We start from the raw sequence: 17,037 nt of genomic DNA on the forward strand, positions 1-17,037 counted from the left end.
TACATAAGGAAAGGAAGGCATTGGGAGTCAGGAGACTGTTGGTTACAGGGCTATTGGCAAATTCATATCAGGAATGTACATTTACTTATGACTCTGTGGACTGTTATCTAGGGCATGTGCTTGTGAGATGGGCTAAGGTCAGTTTAAAGGTCCCTGGAGGCTGCTTGGTCAAAAAAAATGGGTGCTGAGGCAGCAAGACCATGGAATACTTAGTAAACTCTTGACAAGGGCTATTCAGATTATATCTTTCTGAATGAGCACTGGTAGTGTGTGTCCTTCAAACTATTTATCTATTTCACCTAAATTTTAAAATTTATTGGCATGAAGTTGTTCATATAGCCTTTTATTTTCCTTTTAATATCTGTGAAAGCGCTAGTGATTGTATCTGAGAGACTAAGAAAGTATTTGGTTTTAAAAACAGCAAGTTTTCCCTTTGCATTAGTCATTTTTTGGTCTATTTAAAAGAATGCAATTTATTACAGAAAACTAATGTTTTGGAATAGGATGTTAGAAGCCAGCTGAAACTTGATGGCTGCAACCATTTCTGATTTCTCCCCATAGCTCAGCAGCAAAGGGGTAAACTGTCATACCTCCTCTAGGCCTAGAGCTGGGGGTCAGCGTTGGAAATTACAATCTTTGGAATTCATACTCATTTTACTTCGTTCTTTTTCTCTTCTATGACTTGCAGGGCTCAATATTACTACAGCTGTGGTAGAGACTCTGTAATCTGGGAGATCCCTTCTCCTGCACTGTTTAGCCAACCTTCCAAAAGGATCCAGAAGCTGGCACTGCCCAACAGATTCAAGAAAGAATATCTAATAAATAGGTAATCTATAAATTCTAACCTAATTTGGTTAAATCTCACAATATTTTTCTTATTTTAGTGTATACAGTTTCATAAACTAGAAGTTCACTTGTGTTTCAAAGGATCAGGAGTCAAAACTCAAATGTGTGCAGTAATTGTAAGTAATCAGAGGGTTATCACCAGTAATTACATTTTGGGGGGTTTGTTTGTTTAGAGAGAGAGAGAGACAGCATGCATGAGCAGGGAGGGCAGGACAGAGGAAGAAGGAGAGAGAATCTCATGCAGGCTCCATGAGCCTGACTCAGGGCTCAGTCTTATGACCCTGAGTTCATGACCTGAGCTGAAATCAAGAGTTGGATGTTAACCAACTGAGCCACCCGGGTACCCCACCTGTAATTATATATTTTTTTAAATTTTTATTTATTTATGATAGTCACAGAGAGAGAGAGAGAGAGAGAGAGAGAGGCAGAGACATAGGCAGAGGGAGAAACAGGCTCCATGCACCGGGAGCCTGACGCGGGACTCGATCCCAGGTCTCCAGGATCGGGCCCTGGGCCAAAGGCAGGCGCTAAACCGCTGCGCCACCCAGGGATCCCCTGTAATTATATTTGATTCAAACTGTGGTGAAGCTAAAATTCACACTGAACTTACCATTGTCAGCCAATTAAAAGGAAATACGAAAATGAAACATTACAAGTTTTTGCAATTTGTAGAACTTGATGTTTCTCTTCGGTTTCTATGACTTTCCAAATGTTTTTCCTTTTGCTTTGAATGCTGAATTTCTCTTTGTCTTCAAAGGACAGCCTAGGTGATACTTCCACATGGAACCAAAATTGTGATGTGATTCTTGGAAAAATGTTAAGTGCATTAATGGAATATGTATCATGTACAATTATAGGGAGATGATAGTACTACTGTATAGTACTTTAGTCAAGACACATTAAGTGTATGTGTCCACTTATGGATGTTATACCTTAAGAAACTGATAATAGGGCAGCCCTCGTGGCTAGGTGGTTTAGCGCCACCTTCAGCCCAGGGCGTGATCCTGGAGACCCAGGATTGAGTCCCATGTCGGGCTCCCTGCATGGAGCCTGCTTCTCTCCCTCTGCCTGTGTCTCTGTCTCTCTCTCTCTCTGATAAATAAATAAAATATTTAAAAAAAAGAAACTGATAATAAACTTGATACTATTCAGAAGGAGCTGAATGAAATGATGAGGCCTCTGTAAACTATGTTACATGAAAAATAATTAAGAGAAATGACATGTTTAGCTTAGAGAAGAGAGTGAGGAAGGATGTGGAGAAATTGAAACCCTCATCTATTGCTGGTTGGAATATAATGGTGCAGCTTAATTGGAAAACCACTTTTTAGCTCCTCGAATGTTAAGAATAGAGTTATATGATCAGCATTCTACTTCTAGGCATGTACTCAAGAGAATTAAAAGCATACGCTCACACAAAAACTTGTACATGAATATTCATAGCAGCATTTCATAATTGCCAAAAAGTGGAAACAATGCAAATGTTCATCATGGATGAATGGATAAACAAAATACAGTAAATCATATGATGGGATATTATTCAGCCATAAAAAAGAATGATGTGCTGATACATGAATCTTGAAAATATGCTAAGTGAAGGAAGCCAGACACAAAAGGTTACATATTTATATGACTCCATTTATTTGAAAATTTCAGAATATACAAATTCATAGAGACAGAAAGTAGATTAGTGGTTCTGGGGGCACAAGGTGGAGGAATGAAGAAATAGAGAGGGACTATTAATCAGTATGGGGTTTCTCTTCAGGATGATGAAAACATTCTGAATTTAGATAGTGACAGTAGCTATACAACCTTGTGAATATGCCAAAACCCCTGAATTGTACACTTTAAAATTATATACATTAATTCTGTGGTTAGTTGTGTATCTATTGTATTTTACTTAAAATTTTTATTTATTTATTTTACAGAGAGAGAGAGCACAAGCAGGGGGACAGTAGGCAGAGGGAGAAGGAGAAGCAGGCTCCCCCTGGAGCAGAGATCCTGACATGGAGCTTAATCCTGGGGATCATGACCTGAGCTAAAGGCAGATGCTTAACCAACTGAGCCATGCAGGCACCCCAATTGTGTAACAATTTTTAAAAACTAACAGACTACCCTTAGAGGGTAATCATATATTTATTTGTGAAATCTTTTTTTTCATATTAGGTTTGTAGGTTTGTTGTTTGATAGGTTTTTGTACCAGGAAAGGAATATGTGGGGAACAGCCTATGAAAATTGGCCAAATTGCTGGGAGTTATGACCAGCACGATCTCAAACTGCATTGCAGAGGAAACTGGCTATCACAGAGGGGTCCTTGGTAGTGACTGGAATTTTTATCTCAGAGATTTCATATAAGGTTTAGGTAGGAAGTGAAGTGCTAGCTAGCTAGCTAGTTATCTATCTATCTATCTATCTATCTATCTATCTATCTATCTATTAAGATTTTATTTATTTATTCATGAGAGACACAGAGAGAAAGAGAGGCAGAGAGACACAGGCAGAGGGAGAAGCAGGCTTCATGCAGGGAGCCCGACATGGCACTCAATCCGGGGTCTCCAGGATCTTGCCCTGGACTGAAGGCCGCCTTCAGCGCTAAACTGCTGAGCCACTCAGGCTGCCCATGAAGTGCTTTTTAAACTGCAAATCTCAGCCTGTCAGTGGATCGTGAAATTGATTCTAGTTTTTTTTTTGTTTTTTTTTTTTAATGAAATCAAATGGAATTTTAAAAATCAGAATGCCTTGCTCAGGGCATGTTTCTTTTTCTTTTTTTTTTTTTTTGACAGGAAACCTCAGGGCATGTTTCATGATAATTTTGTTTCAGACAACATACACACACACACACACACACTCACAGATTTACATATACTGTATCACAATATAACTTCTTACCATGAATCATAGTAAAAAATTTTTTTGGAAATACCAATCTGGTAGAAAAAACACTAATGATTATGGGAAAAGAGTTTTCTAAGATAGGAAGAAATATACATAATTGATCAGAGATTGAATATAACAATGAAAAAATGCGGTTCTTTTTCCTCCAATAATTATAATATTTCATGTTCTATTTGCATATAGGTCCTACAGTGAGTACTTATCAAGAGATGCTCTTCAAAGTTCTGATCCTTCTCCCCGGATATTACAACTCTCAATAGCCAAAGCCACAAATCCAAACTATGTTCCTCCAAAAAGGGTAAGTGGTTCTATGTGAAAGAAACAGTTCCTGATTGATTTTGTAGCAACATGTTTATAAGTGTAACATACTTTCCTTTTATTTCTGGGTGTATTTTCCTTTTTCTCCCTATTTATTTTCCCCTTTCATCAAATGAACTTTTTTGACTACCTCCTCTATGCCTACTGTGTCACCTAGGATTTGATCAGAGAAGCAGAACAACAATGTAGAATTAGACCTTAAGCAATTATGGAAGCTGATAGAGAAGTCCATGGAAGGCTGTTTTGGCAGTTGGAACTCGGGTCTGGTTATAAATCTAGAAGCAATGAGAGATAGTAAGGGTAGGTCAGCAGTTACCTGGAAGGTATCTACTTCAGGGAAACGTATTACAGGTTCTTCAGGCAAGAGAACTCTAACCTCCTCAAGCAGGAGGTTGTTTTTTTTTCATTTATTTTTTTAAAATTTCTTTTCATTTCATTTACCAACATATGGTATAATACCCAGTACTCATCATATCACATGCTCTCCTGTTAAGAGCTCCCATCACCCAGCTAGGTTATCCTCCCTTGCTTCCCCTTCAGCAACTCTCAGTTTGTTTCCCAGAGTTAAGAGTCTCTCAAGGTTTGTCTTCCTCTCTGATTTTTCCCCATTCAGTTCCCCCTCCTTCCCTTATGGTCCTTTTCACTATTTCTTATATTCTACATATGTGTAAAACCGTATGATAATTGTCATTCTTTGATTGATTTATTTCACTTAGCATTATACTTTCCAGTTCCACCCACGTCGATGTGAATGGTAGGTACTCATCCTTTCTGATGGCTGAGTAATATTCCATTGTGTGTGTGTGTGTGTATCACATCTTTATCCATTCATCTGTTGAAGGACATCTCAGCTCCTTCCACAGTTTGGCTATTGTGGACATTGCTGCTATGAACATTGGGGTGCAGGTGCCCCTTTGTTTTACTATATCTGTATCTTTGGGATAAATACCCAGTAGTGCAATTCCTGGGTCGTATGATAACTTTATTTTTAACTTCTTGAGGAACCTCCATATTGTTTTCCAAAATGGCTGTACCAGCTTGCATTACCACCAACAGTTTAAGAGGGTTAGGGAAGGGCTGATTATATTGGTAAGGAAGGCTCAGCAGTATTTAAGGGTTTAAAGTCCCCAGCTTTGTTTGAATCTGCGCATATATCCCCATTCCAATTTTCAAGGTCCTATTCCTTCCCAATCATTGTTCTAACTTTAAAATTGCTCTAATTAACAAATTTGGTAATTCCATTTGCACTGTAATTTACCCATGAACAGAATTAGATTGTGAATTTGGTTTTCAGAATATTCAGCACTATAACCATAGAATATAAGGATTTATTTTAGGGACATTACAGAAAACTTTCTGGTCCCTTCCTTACTCAGATACTAAGGTGGAAATTTAAAGGCCTGAGCCAGTCATTTCTTAACTCACTTTCTCTAGTGCACTTAGAAAAAAACAACTAATCCCATTATACCTCTTTATTTCACTAAAATAATTTCTGGCAGCAGCTGCTTGGTCACCCAAAGTCTTGCTTTCTGTTTTGCCACTGTATACTATGGACTACCAGTAGTGTTTTTCTTTTTAGTTACTGCCAATAGGATCATTAATACCTTTAAATCCAATTGGCTCAGAAAACAAATTCCGGGTAATCTAGAACCAATACAGAGAATCAATTCTTAAAGTGGCAATTTGGTTATCTGTTGCTTCATACCAAAGCAACAGATACCTCAAACTTAGTATTATAAAACAACAAACATTTCATTACACTCAAGCATTTAAGAGTTAGAACTCTCAGCTGAGATATCTCTAATTACTTGTCTGTCTGAAATGGTAGGGGGTTGAAAGTTCCTTCACACCTTAGTGAGCCAGAACTGCTGTAACAAAATGCCTGAGACTGGGTGGCTTGAAAGACATTTATTCTTCACAATTCTGGAGACTGAGAAGTCCAAGATCAGGGTACCACCAGACTCTTTTCTTGATGAAGGTTCTCTTCCTTCATCTTGCAGACAGCCATCGTCTTGCTGTGTGCTCACATGCCTTCTTCTTTGGGTGTGCACAGAGGAGTTCTTATCTCTCTTCTTATAAGGGCATCAATCCCACTATGAGGGTTCTACCCTCAAGACCTCATCTAAACCTAATTACCTCCCAAAGGCCCCACCTCCTGATATTATCACATTGAGGGTTAGGACTTCAACAGATGAATTTGAGGGGGACATAAATAGTCTATCCATAACAACATCTGTATGTGGTACCTTGGCTGATATGACCTAAAGGCTAGACTCATTTGGGAATATTCACAGAAGCACCTTCATGGGATTTGGAACATACCTCATGTATTCCTTTTCTGCCCACAGTTAAAACCTTATTTTGTTTCCAATTATTGACTATATTCCCTCTCGAAGTCTTGTGGTAAGTTTTGAGTTTGAATACTAGTAATTTAAATAGAAGTCCATGTATCCATGTAATTTGAACACACTTCCATAATTAAGATAGTAAGGAATGACTTGGGGGATTAGGACAGCATTGTCTATGGAGAATGTGGTTCTTTCTGTCTTTCTTCTTCTTGGCTTTGATTTCTTTTTCTTATCTGTTCCAGTTAGAAGAGAACCACGTGGATTCATTTTAGGTATGGGATCTGTGATAACATGAGTCCCAGTTTCCAAAGGGCCAAACTAGTTAAGAACAAAGCAGAGCTCTCCCCTTTATAGTGTTCTCATGTTCCTCCCCATCTTTAGTTTAACAGTTAGAGAAAGATGGAAATTGATCCTTTCGGCCATGATCATGGGTTACTGAAGATTCTCATTCTTTCTGCTTGATTTGCTGAGAAGTCTGGTCCAGAGGTCAGACAGTTCTTCATAATCTTGATGGAGATGATGTTTATTATTTGATATTACAGATACTATTTTATTTTTCTCCCCTAGATTGAAACGAAGATTTCAGTTTCTGCCCTGACTGCTGTTGCAACTCCAAGAATTGTAGACCTTGCTCATCCAAGGATCAAGATAGAGGGTCTGTGCTTTGAAAGAGAAAGAAGTGAACTGCCCATCCGTCCTGTAAGCCACCATTGCCTTGGCATCCTTCACTTCACTTTCTAGTTGTTCCTAGGGTGCTATTTTGCTACTATAGGGCACAGGTCAAAGTCACTGGGAAAGATAATCTTGGAAGAGTGGTCAGTGGCATGAAGGAAGACCTAGATATGTAGAGAGACTGGGGATAGAAGGCGAAGAATATGGGCTTTGGAATCAGTAAGAGCTGGGTTCAAATTCCAGCCTTACCAGTAGCTCTGTGATGTTGTGAATGTTCCTGCCTATTTATTTATTCAAGTATTTGAATGCCCACTGTGTGCCAGATACCATTTCCAGTAAACAAGATGAAGACAAAAAATAAGTAAACAGATAAGATCATGTTAGGTAGTAATAAGTGCTATGAAGAAAATAAAAAAGGAAATGATTGACTATGGGTGAGGGTGGAGAATAAGCTACATTGTATATAGTAGTCAGGGAAAACCTCTCTAAGGAAGGGATATTTGGTATGAAATCTGAGTGACAAGAAGAATTAGCTAAGAGAGATCCTGAGAAAAGAAGTCTTAAGAGATGGCCTTGAAGTTGGGTGGAACAAGGTGAACAAAGAGATGATAAAGTTAACAGTTCCCACTTAGAGGACTGTTGTGATTTGAAATAATAGATAAGACTTTGGTGCTCAGCACAGAGCCTGGCAAATTCTGTGGCTTCCCTCTCTCTTCCTCCTTGACATTCCCTTCCATTCATTGTAGTGCTCAATCCCAGCTGGGTTTTCAATAAATATTTAATGACCATGTTGCCAAGGAGGCTGAATAAATTTTACCCTGTTTCTAAAAACTGAGGATATGATATGGAATTCTGTTAGGAAAGAAAACTAGTCTGGGAATCACAACCCCTCAGGAGAGCATTTTGAGTTTGCTAAAATGACTTGCCTTGTGACCTGTGGACAAATCACTTTATTTTCCTTTTTTTTTTTTTTTTTTTTTTGTATATAAAATGGGGATTAGTTACCTTTCTTTAGTTGCTAGAATTGTTTGGGAATTTATAAAAAATCTTTTAAAAAAGTGATACCACTGCAGAAAATCGTACTCTTAGAACCCAAAACAGGTCTATACCAGTGCAAAATAGTACTTTCAGGGCTACCGAGGGGTGTTTATTATCCATTGTGGTTCTTTTGAGTGAGAATTTAAGAGAGAGAACAGGAGCTATATGTCATCCTTCCAGTTTTACCAACAAAGGCAACCTGGCAGATGCGATTTTCAAAGTAAGACCAGGGGAAGTTGATCAGTCAATCAACATATGTTCAGCACCAGTTGTGCACTTATTCTAGCTTTTGGCAAACATGTACTTCTTTCAAGAAGTTCGTATTCTAATGGGGAGAAGCAGACAATAAACACACCAACAAAGAGATAAGTGAGGTGTTGGTAAGTGCTAAAAGAAGATTAAATAAGTAGGGGGGTTATTAGAAAGAATGATGTATCTTGGATGGTGAGGGATGATGTCCTTGAGAATGTGATATTTGACTCTAGAGACTTGAATGATGAAGAGGCAGCCATGACAAGGTTGAGGAAAGAGGATTTCAAGCAGAAATAGCAGGTAAAAATGTCCCAAGGTGGAAAGAGCTGGGCCAGAAGGACCTTATGTAGCAAGGATCATCGTGATCAAGGTGAGGAAGGGAGGGAGATGAGGTCAGAGGAATAGGATAGCAGTCAGATCATGTAGCGCCTTCTAGGCCATAGTAAGGAGTCTAAATGTTATTCATAGCAAAATGGGAAAACCTCTAGAAGGTTTTAAACTCCAAGAGTGATATAATCTGACTTGGACTTCAGAAAGTACATACCTCATAGGGTTATTATGATGATTAGGTGGGAATAATTTAGGTGCCCCACTTAGAACACTGTCTGGCTCATGGAATACACTCATTAAAATACTCATTCTCTCCTCCAGTAATTGGTATATGAAGGCTAGATTGTACAGAGCAAAAATGGAAGCAGAGAGACCAGTGAGGGGTCTGCTGCAGTAATCCAGAAGAGGATCCATGTTCCATAGTGATTCAATTAGGCCATAGTTGTAGAGAGGGAGATGTGAAAATTGGGATATATTTTTGCATCTTTTTGTTTCCACTATAGATATCCCACGCTGCCTTGCTATGCAAACCTAGCCCTCGAATAATAGCTCTAGCTAAGGCCAAGCCTCTTCATCAAGATTATCTACCTATCCGTGATGCCCACTGGCCAGTATCTTATGCTGCTATCCATTGCAAAATATCTCCTAGAATTCAAGAACTAGCTAATCCAAATACAAGGTATGTCAATTTATGGCTAAGATTGGGGCAGGAAAGCTAGGGGTGCTAGGGAGAGGGAAAAATTAACCTAGTAAGACCAATGAAAAGAATTATAGAAATACAAGAAATTTTCAAAAACATCTCATTTGTAACATTACTTGTAATAAATCTATGGACTTAACACAAATATAAGGCAGCAGTTAAAGGGTTAGTGGACTAGTTTTGAAACTTAGATCTAGGAAACAACCTTGTAAGGATGGATATAGGATTATTTAACATATTGTAAAGTGAAACAAATATGTAAGAGCATAAAACCTGTTCTAGTTTATGTAAGAAAATAGATAGGTGCCATATATTTGCTTGCACGTGCCTATAATATTTCAGAAGACTATGCAAGAAGGTAGTAACAATGCTTACTTTTGGAGGCCTGAGGGAACTGGAATGGGAAGAAGATTTATTTTTTTTCTAAATATGCTTTTGTATTTTTCCATGTTTTTGCATCATGTACATGCATTATCTATTTGAAATAAATAATACATTCAACAAAGAAGAAATGGCCTCTAATTCCTGTTTACTTTTTAGAATATTTCTTAACCTGCCTGAACACCAGATCATTTTGTTTCCTTCTTGAGATAATGCCTAATCCCCCTTTTTAAGCATCATTAGGAAAACCTAGGAGAGGGGATCCCTGGGTGGCACAGCGGTTTGGCGCCTGCCTTTGGCCCAGGGCGCGATCCTGGAGACCCAGGATCGAATCCCACATCGGGCTCCCGGTGCATGGAGCCTGCTTCTCCCTCTGCCTGTGTCTCTGCCTCTCTCTCTCTCTGTGTGACTATCATAAATAAATAAAATAATTAAAAAAAATTAAAAGTAGGTTTACTTAAAAAAAAAAAAAAAGGAAAACCTAGGAGAGACCTGGAAAAGTCATAGAAATCTTCAGCTCAGGGAACAGGGAAATATGTTCATTTTTATATAATAAAATATTTTTAAATGTTTATGATGTGTTTGCCTTTAAAAGAAAGTTCAACAGCAGTGAACTGAAGCTCATTCTCTGTTCATTGACAAAGGAAAGGGAAAAAGTAAGATCAAGTACTCAGGGTCTACACCAGTGGCAAAGTTATTATTTGGTGGTAAGATGCTAAGAGTGGAAACTTCAAAATTTTGATTTAAGTCCCCCAGAGGACTACTGGGTGTGTTTTAACATTGCCAAATTATTGAAAAAATTTTCCAGAATTAACTTTCAGTGGAAAGAGCAAAGGTTTTGGAATCTGATGGATACACAAATCTGGATTTGACTACAGGTCATTTTTATAACTTCTCTGAGCCTTCATGTCCTTATCTGTACAGTGGGAGACATAACGTCTGTTTCATGGGGGGCTTATGAAAAACCAACACAGAATAATATCCTACAGCCTAACACAGAGTGGATGGTTGAGAAAAATGTTAGTTCCATTTTCTGTTCATCTGTTTTCAGGTCGCATTCTTTTCTCCCCATTTCAGGTCTCCTGTGCATATTGTATACTACGATCCAGATGTCTTTAAAGTCAAGCCAGCTGCTTTGAAAACACAGTGTACTCCAAGGATCCAAGAATTGGCAGAACCTATTGTGCGTTAAAAACAGAAAGCCACATCAGTCAGACTCTAGTTATATATCTAGAAAACATTAGGTGACTTAGTTCCCTATACTGGTCCCATCACTCTGTATTCCCCTATCTCTCCAAAACCCGTATGAGGCCCCCAGGAAACACCAGTTCCTGCTATTACCTGTAGTCATGTCCTTAGCAAGGTTTGGGGACTCGAGCATGTAATAAAATGAAACTGAGGGGGCCTGACTTTTCCTTACTATCTCTCCCCATGAGCATCGAGACCATCTCATTGCTCTGACTGACCTGAAGAAACACTCTTCCTTATGTTTGCTGGGCTTCTTTTTCTTTTCCTGGAGAGATCTATATTCCCCAGCAGCTGGTCTCTGCTCAGTCCCTGCTCTAATAAGTCCTGAGAATTGAAGTAATTCTTTGTGTTACTTTTCCAACCCCCCCTCCCTAACTGAGAAATAACATCGAAATGGTGAAGCCTTTTGGGATAACTTGAAATGCTTTTTATAATCTTTAGATTAAATTTAGAGAACAGGTTACTTTAAATAATCACCTCTGCACCAATCTCTGTCCCTTCACTCACATTGGGTCATTTATCATGAGTGACAGAAAAAGTGAGGCATTTGGTAAGCATTATAATTCTCTGTCAAATTGCATCTGCTCAGAGTTTTTCAAATTTAGTTGTTTTATTCTCTCCACGGATCAGTATTTTACAAATGAAACTTTTATGACATATCTAGATTTACATGAAAATGAACTTATCTGAAAGCCAGTTTTACAGATGGATAAGTTCTATCTCCAATGCTTTGTATTAAGGAGATAATTAGTGTTATGGAGAGGCAATATTATATAGTAGTTTTGAGCCTGTGTTTTGGCATCAGGCAGACCTGGCTTAGTCTCCCTCATGGATCATTTGCCAGGTATGTGATTTTGAACAAATTTTCTCACCCTCCCCTCCTCCACCCTGTGACTGTTTCTTTACGTGTAAAATGGGTTCCTGCTGTGTTATTATAAAGATTAAATAAAATTCCAGGGGTACCTGGGTGGCTCAGTGAGTTAGGCATCCACTTGTGATTTCGACTGAGGTCATGATCTCAGGGTTGAGATGGAGTTGGAAGTCCCTCTCTGTACTCAGTGGGGAGTCTGTTTCAGGATTCTCTCTCTGCCCCTCCCCCCCTCTAGAAATAAATAAATCCTTAAAAAAAATAAAATTGTGTAATAAAGTATGAATTAGAAAAATTTGTTTAAAAATGTAGTTCCTGGGGATCCCTGGGTGGCTCAGCGGTTTAGTGCCTGCCTTTGGCCTAGGGTGTGATCCTGGAGTCCCGGGATTGAGTCCCACATCAGGCTCCCTGCATGAAGCCTGCTTCTCCCTCTGCCTGTGTCTCTGCCTCTCTCTCTCTCTGTGTCTCTCATAAATAAATAAATAAAATCTTTTTAAAAAATGTAGTTCCTTTGCTTCTAAGGAGGGTGTAGCATAGTTCATATCAATGAGAAAATAAAGATCTTTATGGCTTGATTCATACATTAAATGAATGTTTGTTGAGTGTTTTTGCTTTGCCAGGCACTGTGCCAGGCATCGGAGATAATCATACTAACCCAAACAGATATGGGCTGTGCTCTCATGGACTATTCAGCCAATGGAAGAGATGGATGTAATTCAAACTTTCACAAATAAATATAAAATTACAACGGTGGCAAAGTGCCATGACAGAGAGGTTAAAGTGCTATGAAATAACAGTATAGAGAATTTTGACTCCCTTGGGAAGGCAAAGGAAGACTTATTTAATGAAGGGACTATTGGGCTAGAATCTAAAAATGGAGTAGGGGGCAGCCCGGGGGGCTCAGCAGTTTAGCACTGCCTTCAGCCCAGGGCGTGATCCTGGAGACCCAGTATTGAGTCCCACGTCGGGCTCCCTGCATGGAGCCTGCTTCTCCCTCTGCCTGTGCCTCTGCCTCTCTCTCTGTATCTCTCATGATTGAGTAGTTAAAATCTTAAAAATAAATAAATAAAATAAAAACTGAGTAGGGTTAACTAACCAAATGGATGGAAAGTCAGTCCAGGTAGTGGGAACATGTGTTTAGTGAACATTGGTTGATTTGAGGGCCATCTTGCATCCATTTCCCCTCCTTCTTATAAGAACTCCTAATTTTCTTTTTGAGAATTACTTGGTCTTTCTTACTTAGAGCTTGATTGGTATTTTTTTTAAAGATTTTATTTACTGATTTGAGAGAGAGAGAGTCCACACAAGGAGTGGGTAAAAAGCAGAGGGAGAGGGAGAAGCAGACTCCCCACTGAGCAGGGAGCCCAATACAGGACTCCATCCCATGGACCCTGAGATCATAACCTGAGCAGAAGGCAGACACTTAACCAACTGAGTGACCTAAGTGCCCCTGGGGCTTTGGATCTTATGCAGAGTGGTGCAGGAGGTTGGAGGTATAGTTGGAGCCAATATTGCTAAGCAGTTGTGCCCTGATGGGACTTCATTTTTCACCTAGCCACCTGTATCCCTGGAGCTACTCTAGCCCTTCACCTATTCCTTTGACTCAGGAGCTGCCCACAGCCTTCTAGTAAATCCTATGGCTCCTATGGCAGGTGGACAGATGTGTTGGGGACTGAAAAAAAAAAAAAAAGTTTGGCTCAAAAAGAGAGGTAAAAAGGGGTTACATGATGCAAGAGGAAGCAGAAGGATGGGAGCCAGACCATACAGGGCCCTGGAGGTCATGTTGAAGACTTTAGTCTTTATCCTAAAACCCATGAAAGTTGTCAGAGTAATTTAAGGATAGGGATAATGTAATCAGGATTGCCTTTTGAAAAAAATGTCCTTGACAAATAAATTGGGGAGGAGACAATAGAAGTAGATAAACTAGGTTAGGAGGCTATTTAATAGATCAGACACAAGATGAAAATAGTTTTGTGGTACCATAGTGCAAATAGAAAGAAGTGACAAGGGGCCCTTGAGTGATCCCAGGGTCCTGGGATTGAGTCCTGCATTGGACTCCCCACAGGGAGCCTGCGTCTCCCTCTGCCTATGTCTCTGCCCCTCTCTCTGTGTCTCTCACAGAGAACAAATAAAATCTTAAAAAAAAAAAAAAAGTGGCAAACTTGAGAGAGATTTGAGGAAGTGAATTTTTATAAAATTTGTTGATGGGTTGGATGTGGTGTGGGAAAGAGGGAAGCATTTAAGATAATTCCTGGATTTCTAAATTAAGAAATAAGAAGAGTCTGACTATAAAAATGGACAATGGCCTGGCCATATATGATGACAGAACTCTGACTCACAACCTTTACAATGACTGCCAGGTCAGGAATCTAAACCATAACCTCTGTAGCAATTAGCCCAGAAGGGTTAGGATCTGGTCAGTGGTCCTTACTGGTACCTATTTTTGCCCCCACTTCCAAGTCAGGGCCAGCCAGAGAAAGCCAAATATACTCCCTAAGCCAGTCACACAGGATGCCCTATTTCTAGTTAGCACATCTCCAACTGCCCCGTGCCAGCAGTCTTTTTTTTTTTTTTTTTGCCAGCAGTCTTTAATCAGAGCATACCCAAAGCTTCCTCCATGTCTGCTCTAAAGATTTAACACTCCTCTGCCTTTGAGTCTCTGCCAACCGCAAGTAATGATGGCTGACTCACAATAGAAGCTCTAAATAAATAGCCTGGTGTGTCCTCATTTGGGTAATCTTTATTTCCACAATTTATCCCTTCACTGGAGAGGACCAGAAGAGGAGAGTAGAGCAGCATGTGTTCTGTTCTGGACACTTAGATTAGAGGATACCTTTGAGATAGCTCAAAGGAGATGCCAGGTGCAGGGCTATATTATGACTTGCATGGCTCCTAGGCACTTTTGCCTTTCTGGGTTCTTCCTTAAAATAATATTAAAAATTACATTTTATGACTGCTTTGGTATAAAGATGGACATATTAATATCATGTATTAAAATATTTTTAACTAAAATTTGATTTTCCCTTCTCATTTAAAACTACAGCATTTTTGTGAGCTCCTAAAAATACAATGAGCTGTAGGCATTGGGCCTACCTACGTTGTCCAGTAAGACAGCTGGCCCTGTTCAGGTAGGTAATCCATATATGGATCTGTGTTGCTGCGAGTAGACCTGTCTGCTGAAGATTAACACTTGCAAGTCATCTCTGTCAGGTGTGATTAAAACCCAGGGGTGGGGCGTGAGAGAAGAGGGACCAAGAAGGTGTGAAAACCGACTTGGTATTTGCTGATATTAAGGGATTGCTATTAATTACACTTAGGAGGGTATTGGTATGAGGGTTTTGCTTTCAAAAGCAGCTCTTTTAGAGGTGCGTGCTGAAATACTTGTGTATTGTGGGGTATTTGGAGTTTGCTTTGAAATAATCCCAACAAGGGAGTGGATGCGAGTGTGAGTTGATGGTTGAAACTAAGTGATAGGAACATAGGGTTCATTATAGTATTCTCATTTCTATTTGATGTGCCTCAAGCTTTCCATAATAAAGTGCAAAGTGGAAGGGGAACAGAGATGGACAGTTACAGGTCTCAGCAAAGGCTGGGGAGCAGGATGCTGGACAATGCAAAGCTTCCCCAACACAGTACTTTCAGTCAGGTCCGCTTTGTTTCCAAAGGTTCAGTGTACATGAGAGACACCTAACCCTGGGAAACGAACAGAGGGTGGTAGTGGGGGAGGTGGGCGAGGGGTTGGGGTGGCTGGGTGATGGGCACTGGGGGGGGCACTGGATGGGATGAGCACTGGGTGTTATGCTATATGTTGGCAAATTGAACTTCAATAAAAAAAATATACAAAAAAAAGGAGACTCTTAATCACAGGAAACAAACTGAGGGTCGCCGGAGGGGAGGTGATGGGGGGAATGGGGCCACTGGGGGATGGGCATGAAGGAGGGCATGGGATGTGACGAGCACTGGGTGTCATATAAGACTGACGAATCACCGACTTCTACCTCTGAAACTAATAATACACTATATGTTAATTAACTGAATTTAAATAAAATTTAAAAATTAAAAACAAAACAAAACAAGCAAACCCACAAAGGTTCCGTGTAAAGGCTGTTTAAAGGGGGAAATCAATGCAACTTGTCTGTATCCCACATCCAGGCACAGTGTGGAGAAATAGCATGAACAAAATGGTGAGTTAATTTATAATTTGGTGGCAGTAGGACTGTGGGCTTACAACCCACGAGGAATAAGGTAATATAAGACAAACTGGTACTCTCACCCAAATCCAGGGGAATGGGAGGGACTCAGGACTTTCACCACACTAAGGGTACCATAGGGTTTTCAAGTTAGTTCTCTTTGAATGTTCAAAGGTCAGCATGCTTCTGTTGACCTCTGGGTTACAAAGGCTTGACGCTTGAGACGTGCGTAAGTGGGGAGGAGAAAAAAAACTAAGTGGGAAGAAATTAAAGACTTGTTCGTTAACCTGGACTTGGTTGAAGGAAGGAAAATGGTGACATAAATGTTAAATTTCTTCCAGCAGTCAGGGAGAGAGGGGGTGGAGGAGGCCCAGGAAGGAGGCTTCACCAAATAGTAGCTATGCAACCTGGTACAAATTATTTAGCTTTTCCTTGACAAGGGGCTAATAGTGTTTACTGTTGGGATTTGAAAGTTTCCAATAAATTACACCCTTCCCTTCCCTCCCTTAATTCAGAAACCATTGAGAAACCCAGGCAGATGGAGTTCAAAATAATTCATTTACCAAGGATAAAGCCATTTGGAGATGATTTTGGTAAACCAAATGGCTTTGCTAATATACCCCTTCTTCTGAATTGAATTGAAAACCCTCCACAGGGTAACCCTGTCCCCCAGAACCAGACAGAATGTACCATGCCTATGGCTCTGAGGTCTCAAGAAGGAAGAAATGCACTCCTTCTCCTAGATTCACACAGGTAGGAGGAAATAGGGCTGGGTGAGGGCAGAAGCAGGGGGAGTTCTTTTCTGGAGAATTTTGCCTCCACATGGAAGCAGGAGCACTGGGAAAGAAATGTTCATCTGTAACACCCACCTCATTGGGTTCTTGTGAAGTACTGATCCAGTACATAGGAAATGCGTTTTGTTTTCTTAACCATTATTAATGGATTTTTTTCTTT

General features: G+C 39.8%; 1 protein-coding gene across 3 annotated transcripts in view; it reads left to right on the forward strand.

Annotated features, from left to right (window-relative positions):
- Positions 1 to 12,342, forward strand: part of SPMAP2L (sperm microtubule associated protein 2 like) — a 46,446-nt gene extending 34,104 nt beyond the window's left edge. For 2 of the 3 annotated variants that reach the window (XM_072775172.1, XM_072775170.1), the window contains 5 exons: positions 689 to 826; positions 3,922 to 4,036; positions 6,972 to 7,103; positions 9,200 to 9,375; positions 10,855 to 12,340. In XM_072775172.1, coding sequence (XP_072631273.1) covers positions 689 to 826; positions 3,922 to 4,036; positions 6,972 to 7,103; positions 9,200 to 9,375; positions 10,855 to 10,969 — 676 coding nt within the window. In that variant the 3' untranslated portion in view covers positions 10,970 to 12,340. Of the gene's footprint in view, positions 1 to 688; positions 827 to 3,921; positions 4,037 to 6,971; positions 7,104 to 9,199; positions 9,376 to 10,854 lie in introns of all 3 variants that reach the window. The other variant, XM_072775171.1, reaches the window with a different exon arrangement.
- Positions 12,343 to 17,037: the final 4,695 nt, after the last annotated feature.

Source organism: Canis lupus, chromosome 14, assembly GCF_048164855.1.
Source record: "Canis lupus baileyi chromosome 14, mCanLup2.hap1, whole genome shotgun sequence".
Classification (NCBI taxonomy): domain Eukaryota; kingdom Metazoa; phylum Chordata; class Mammalia; order Carnivora; family Canidae; genus Canis; species Canis lupus.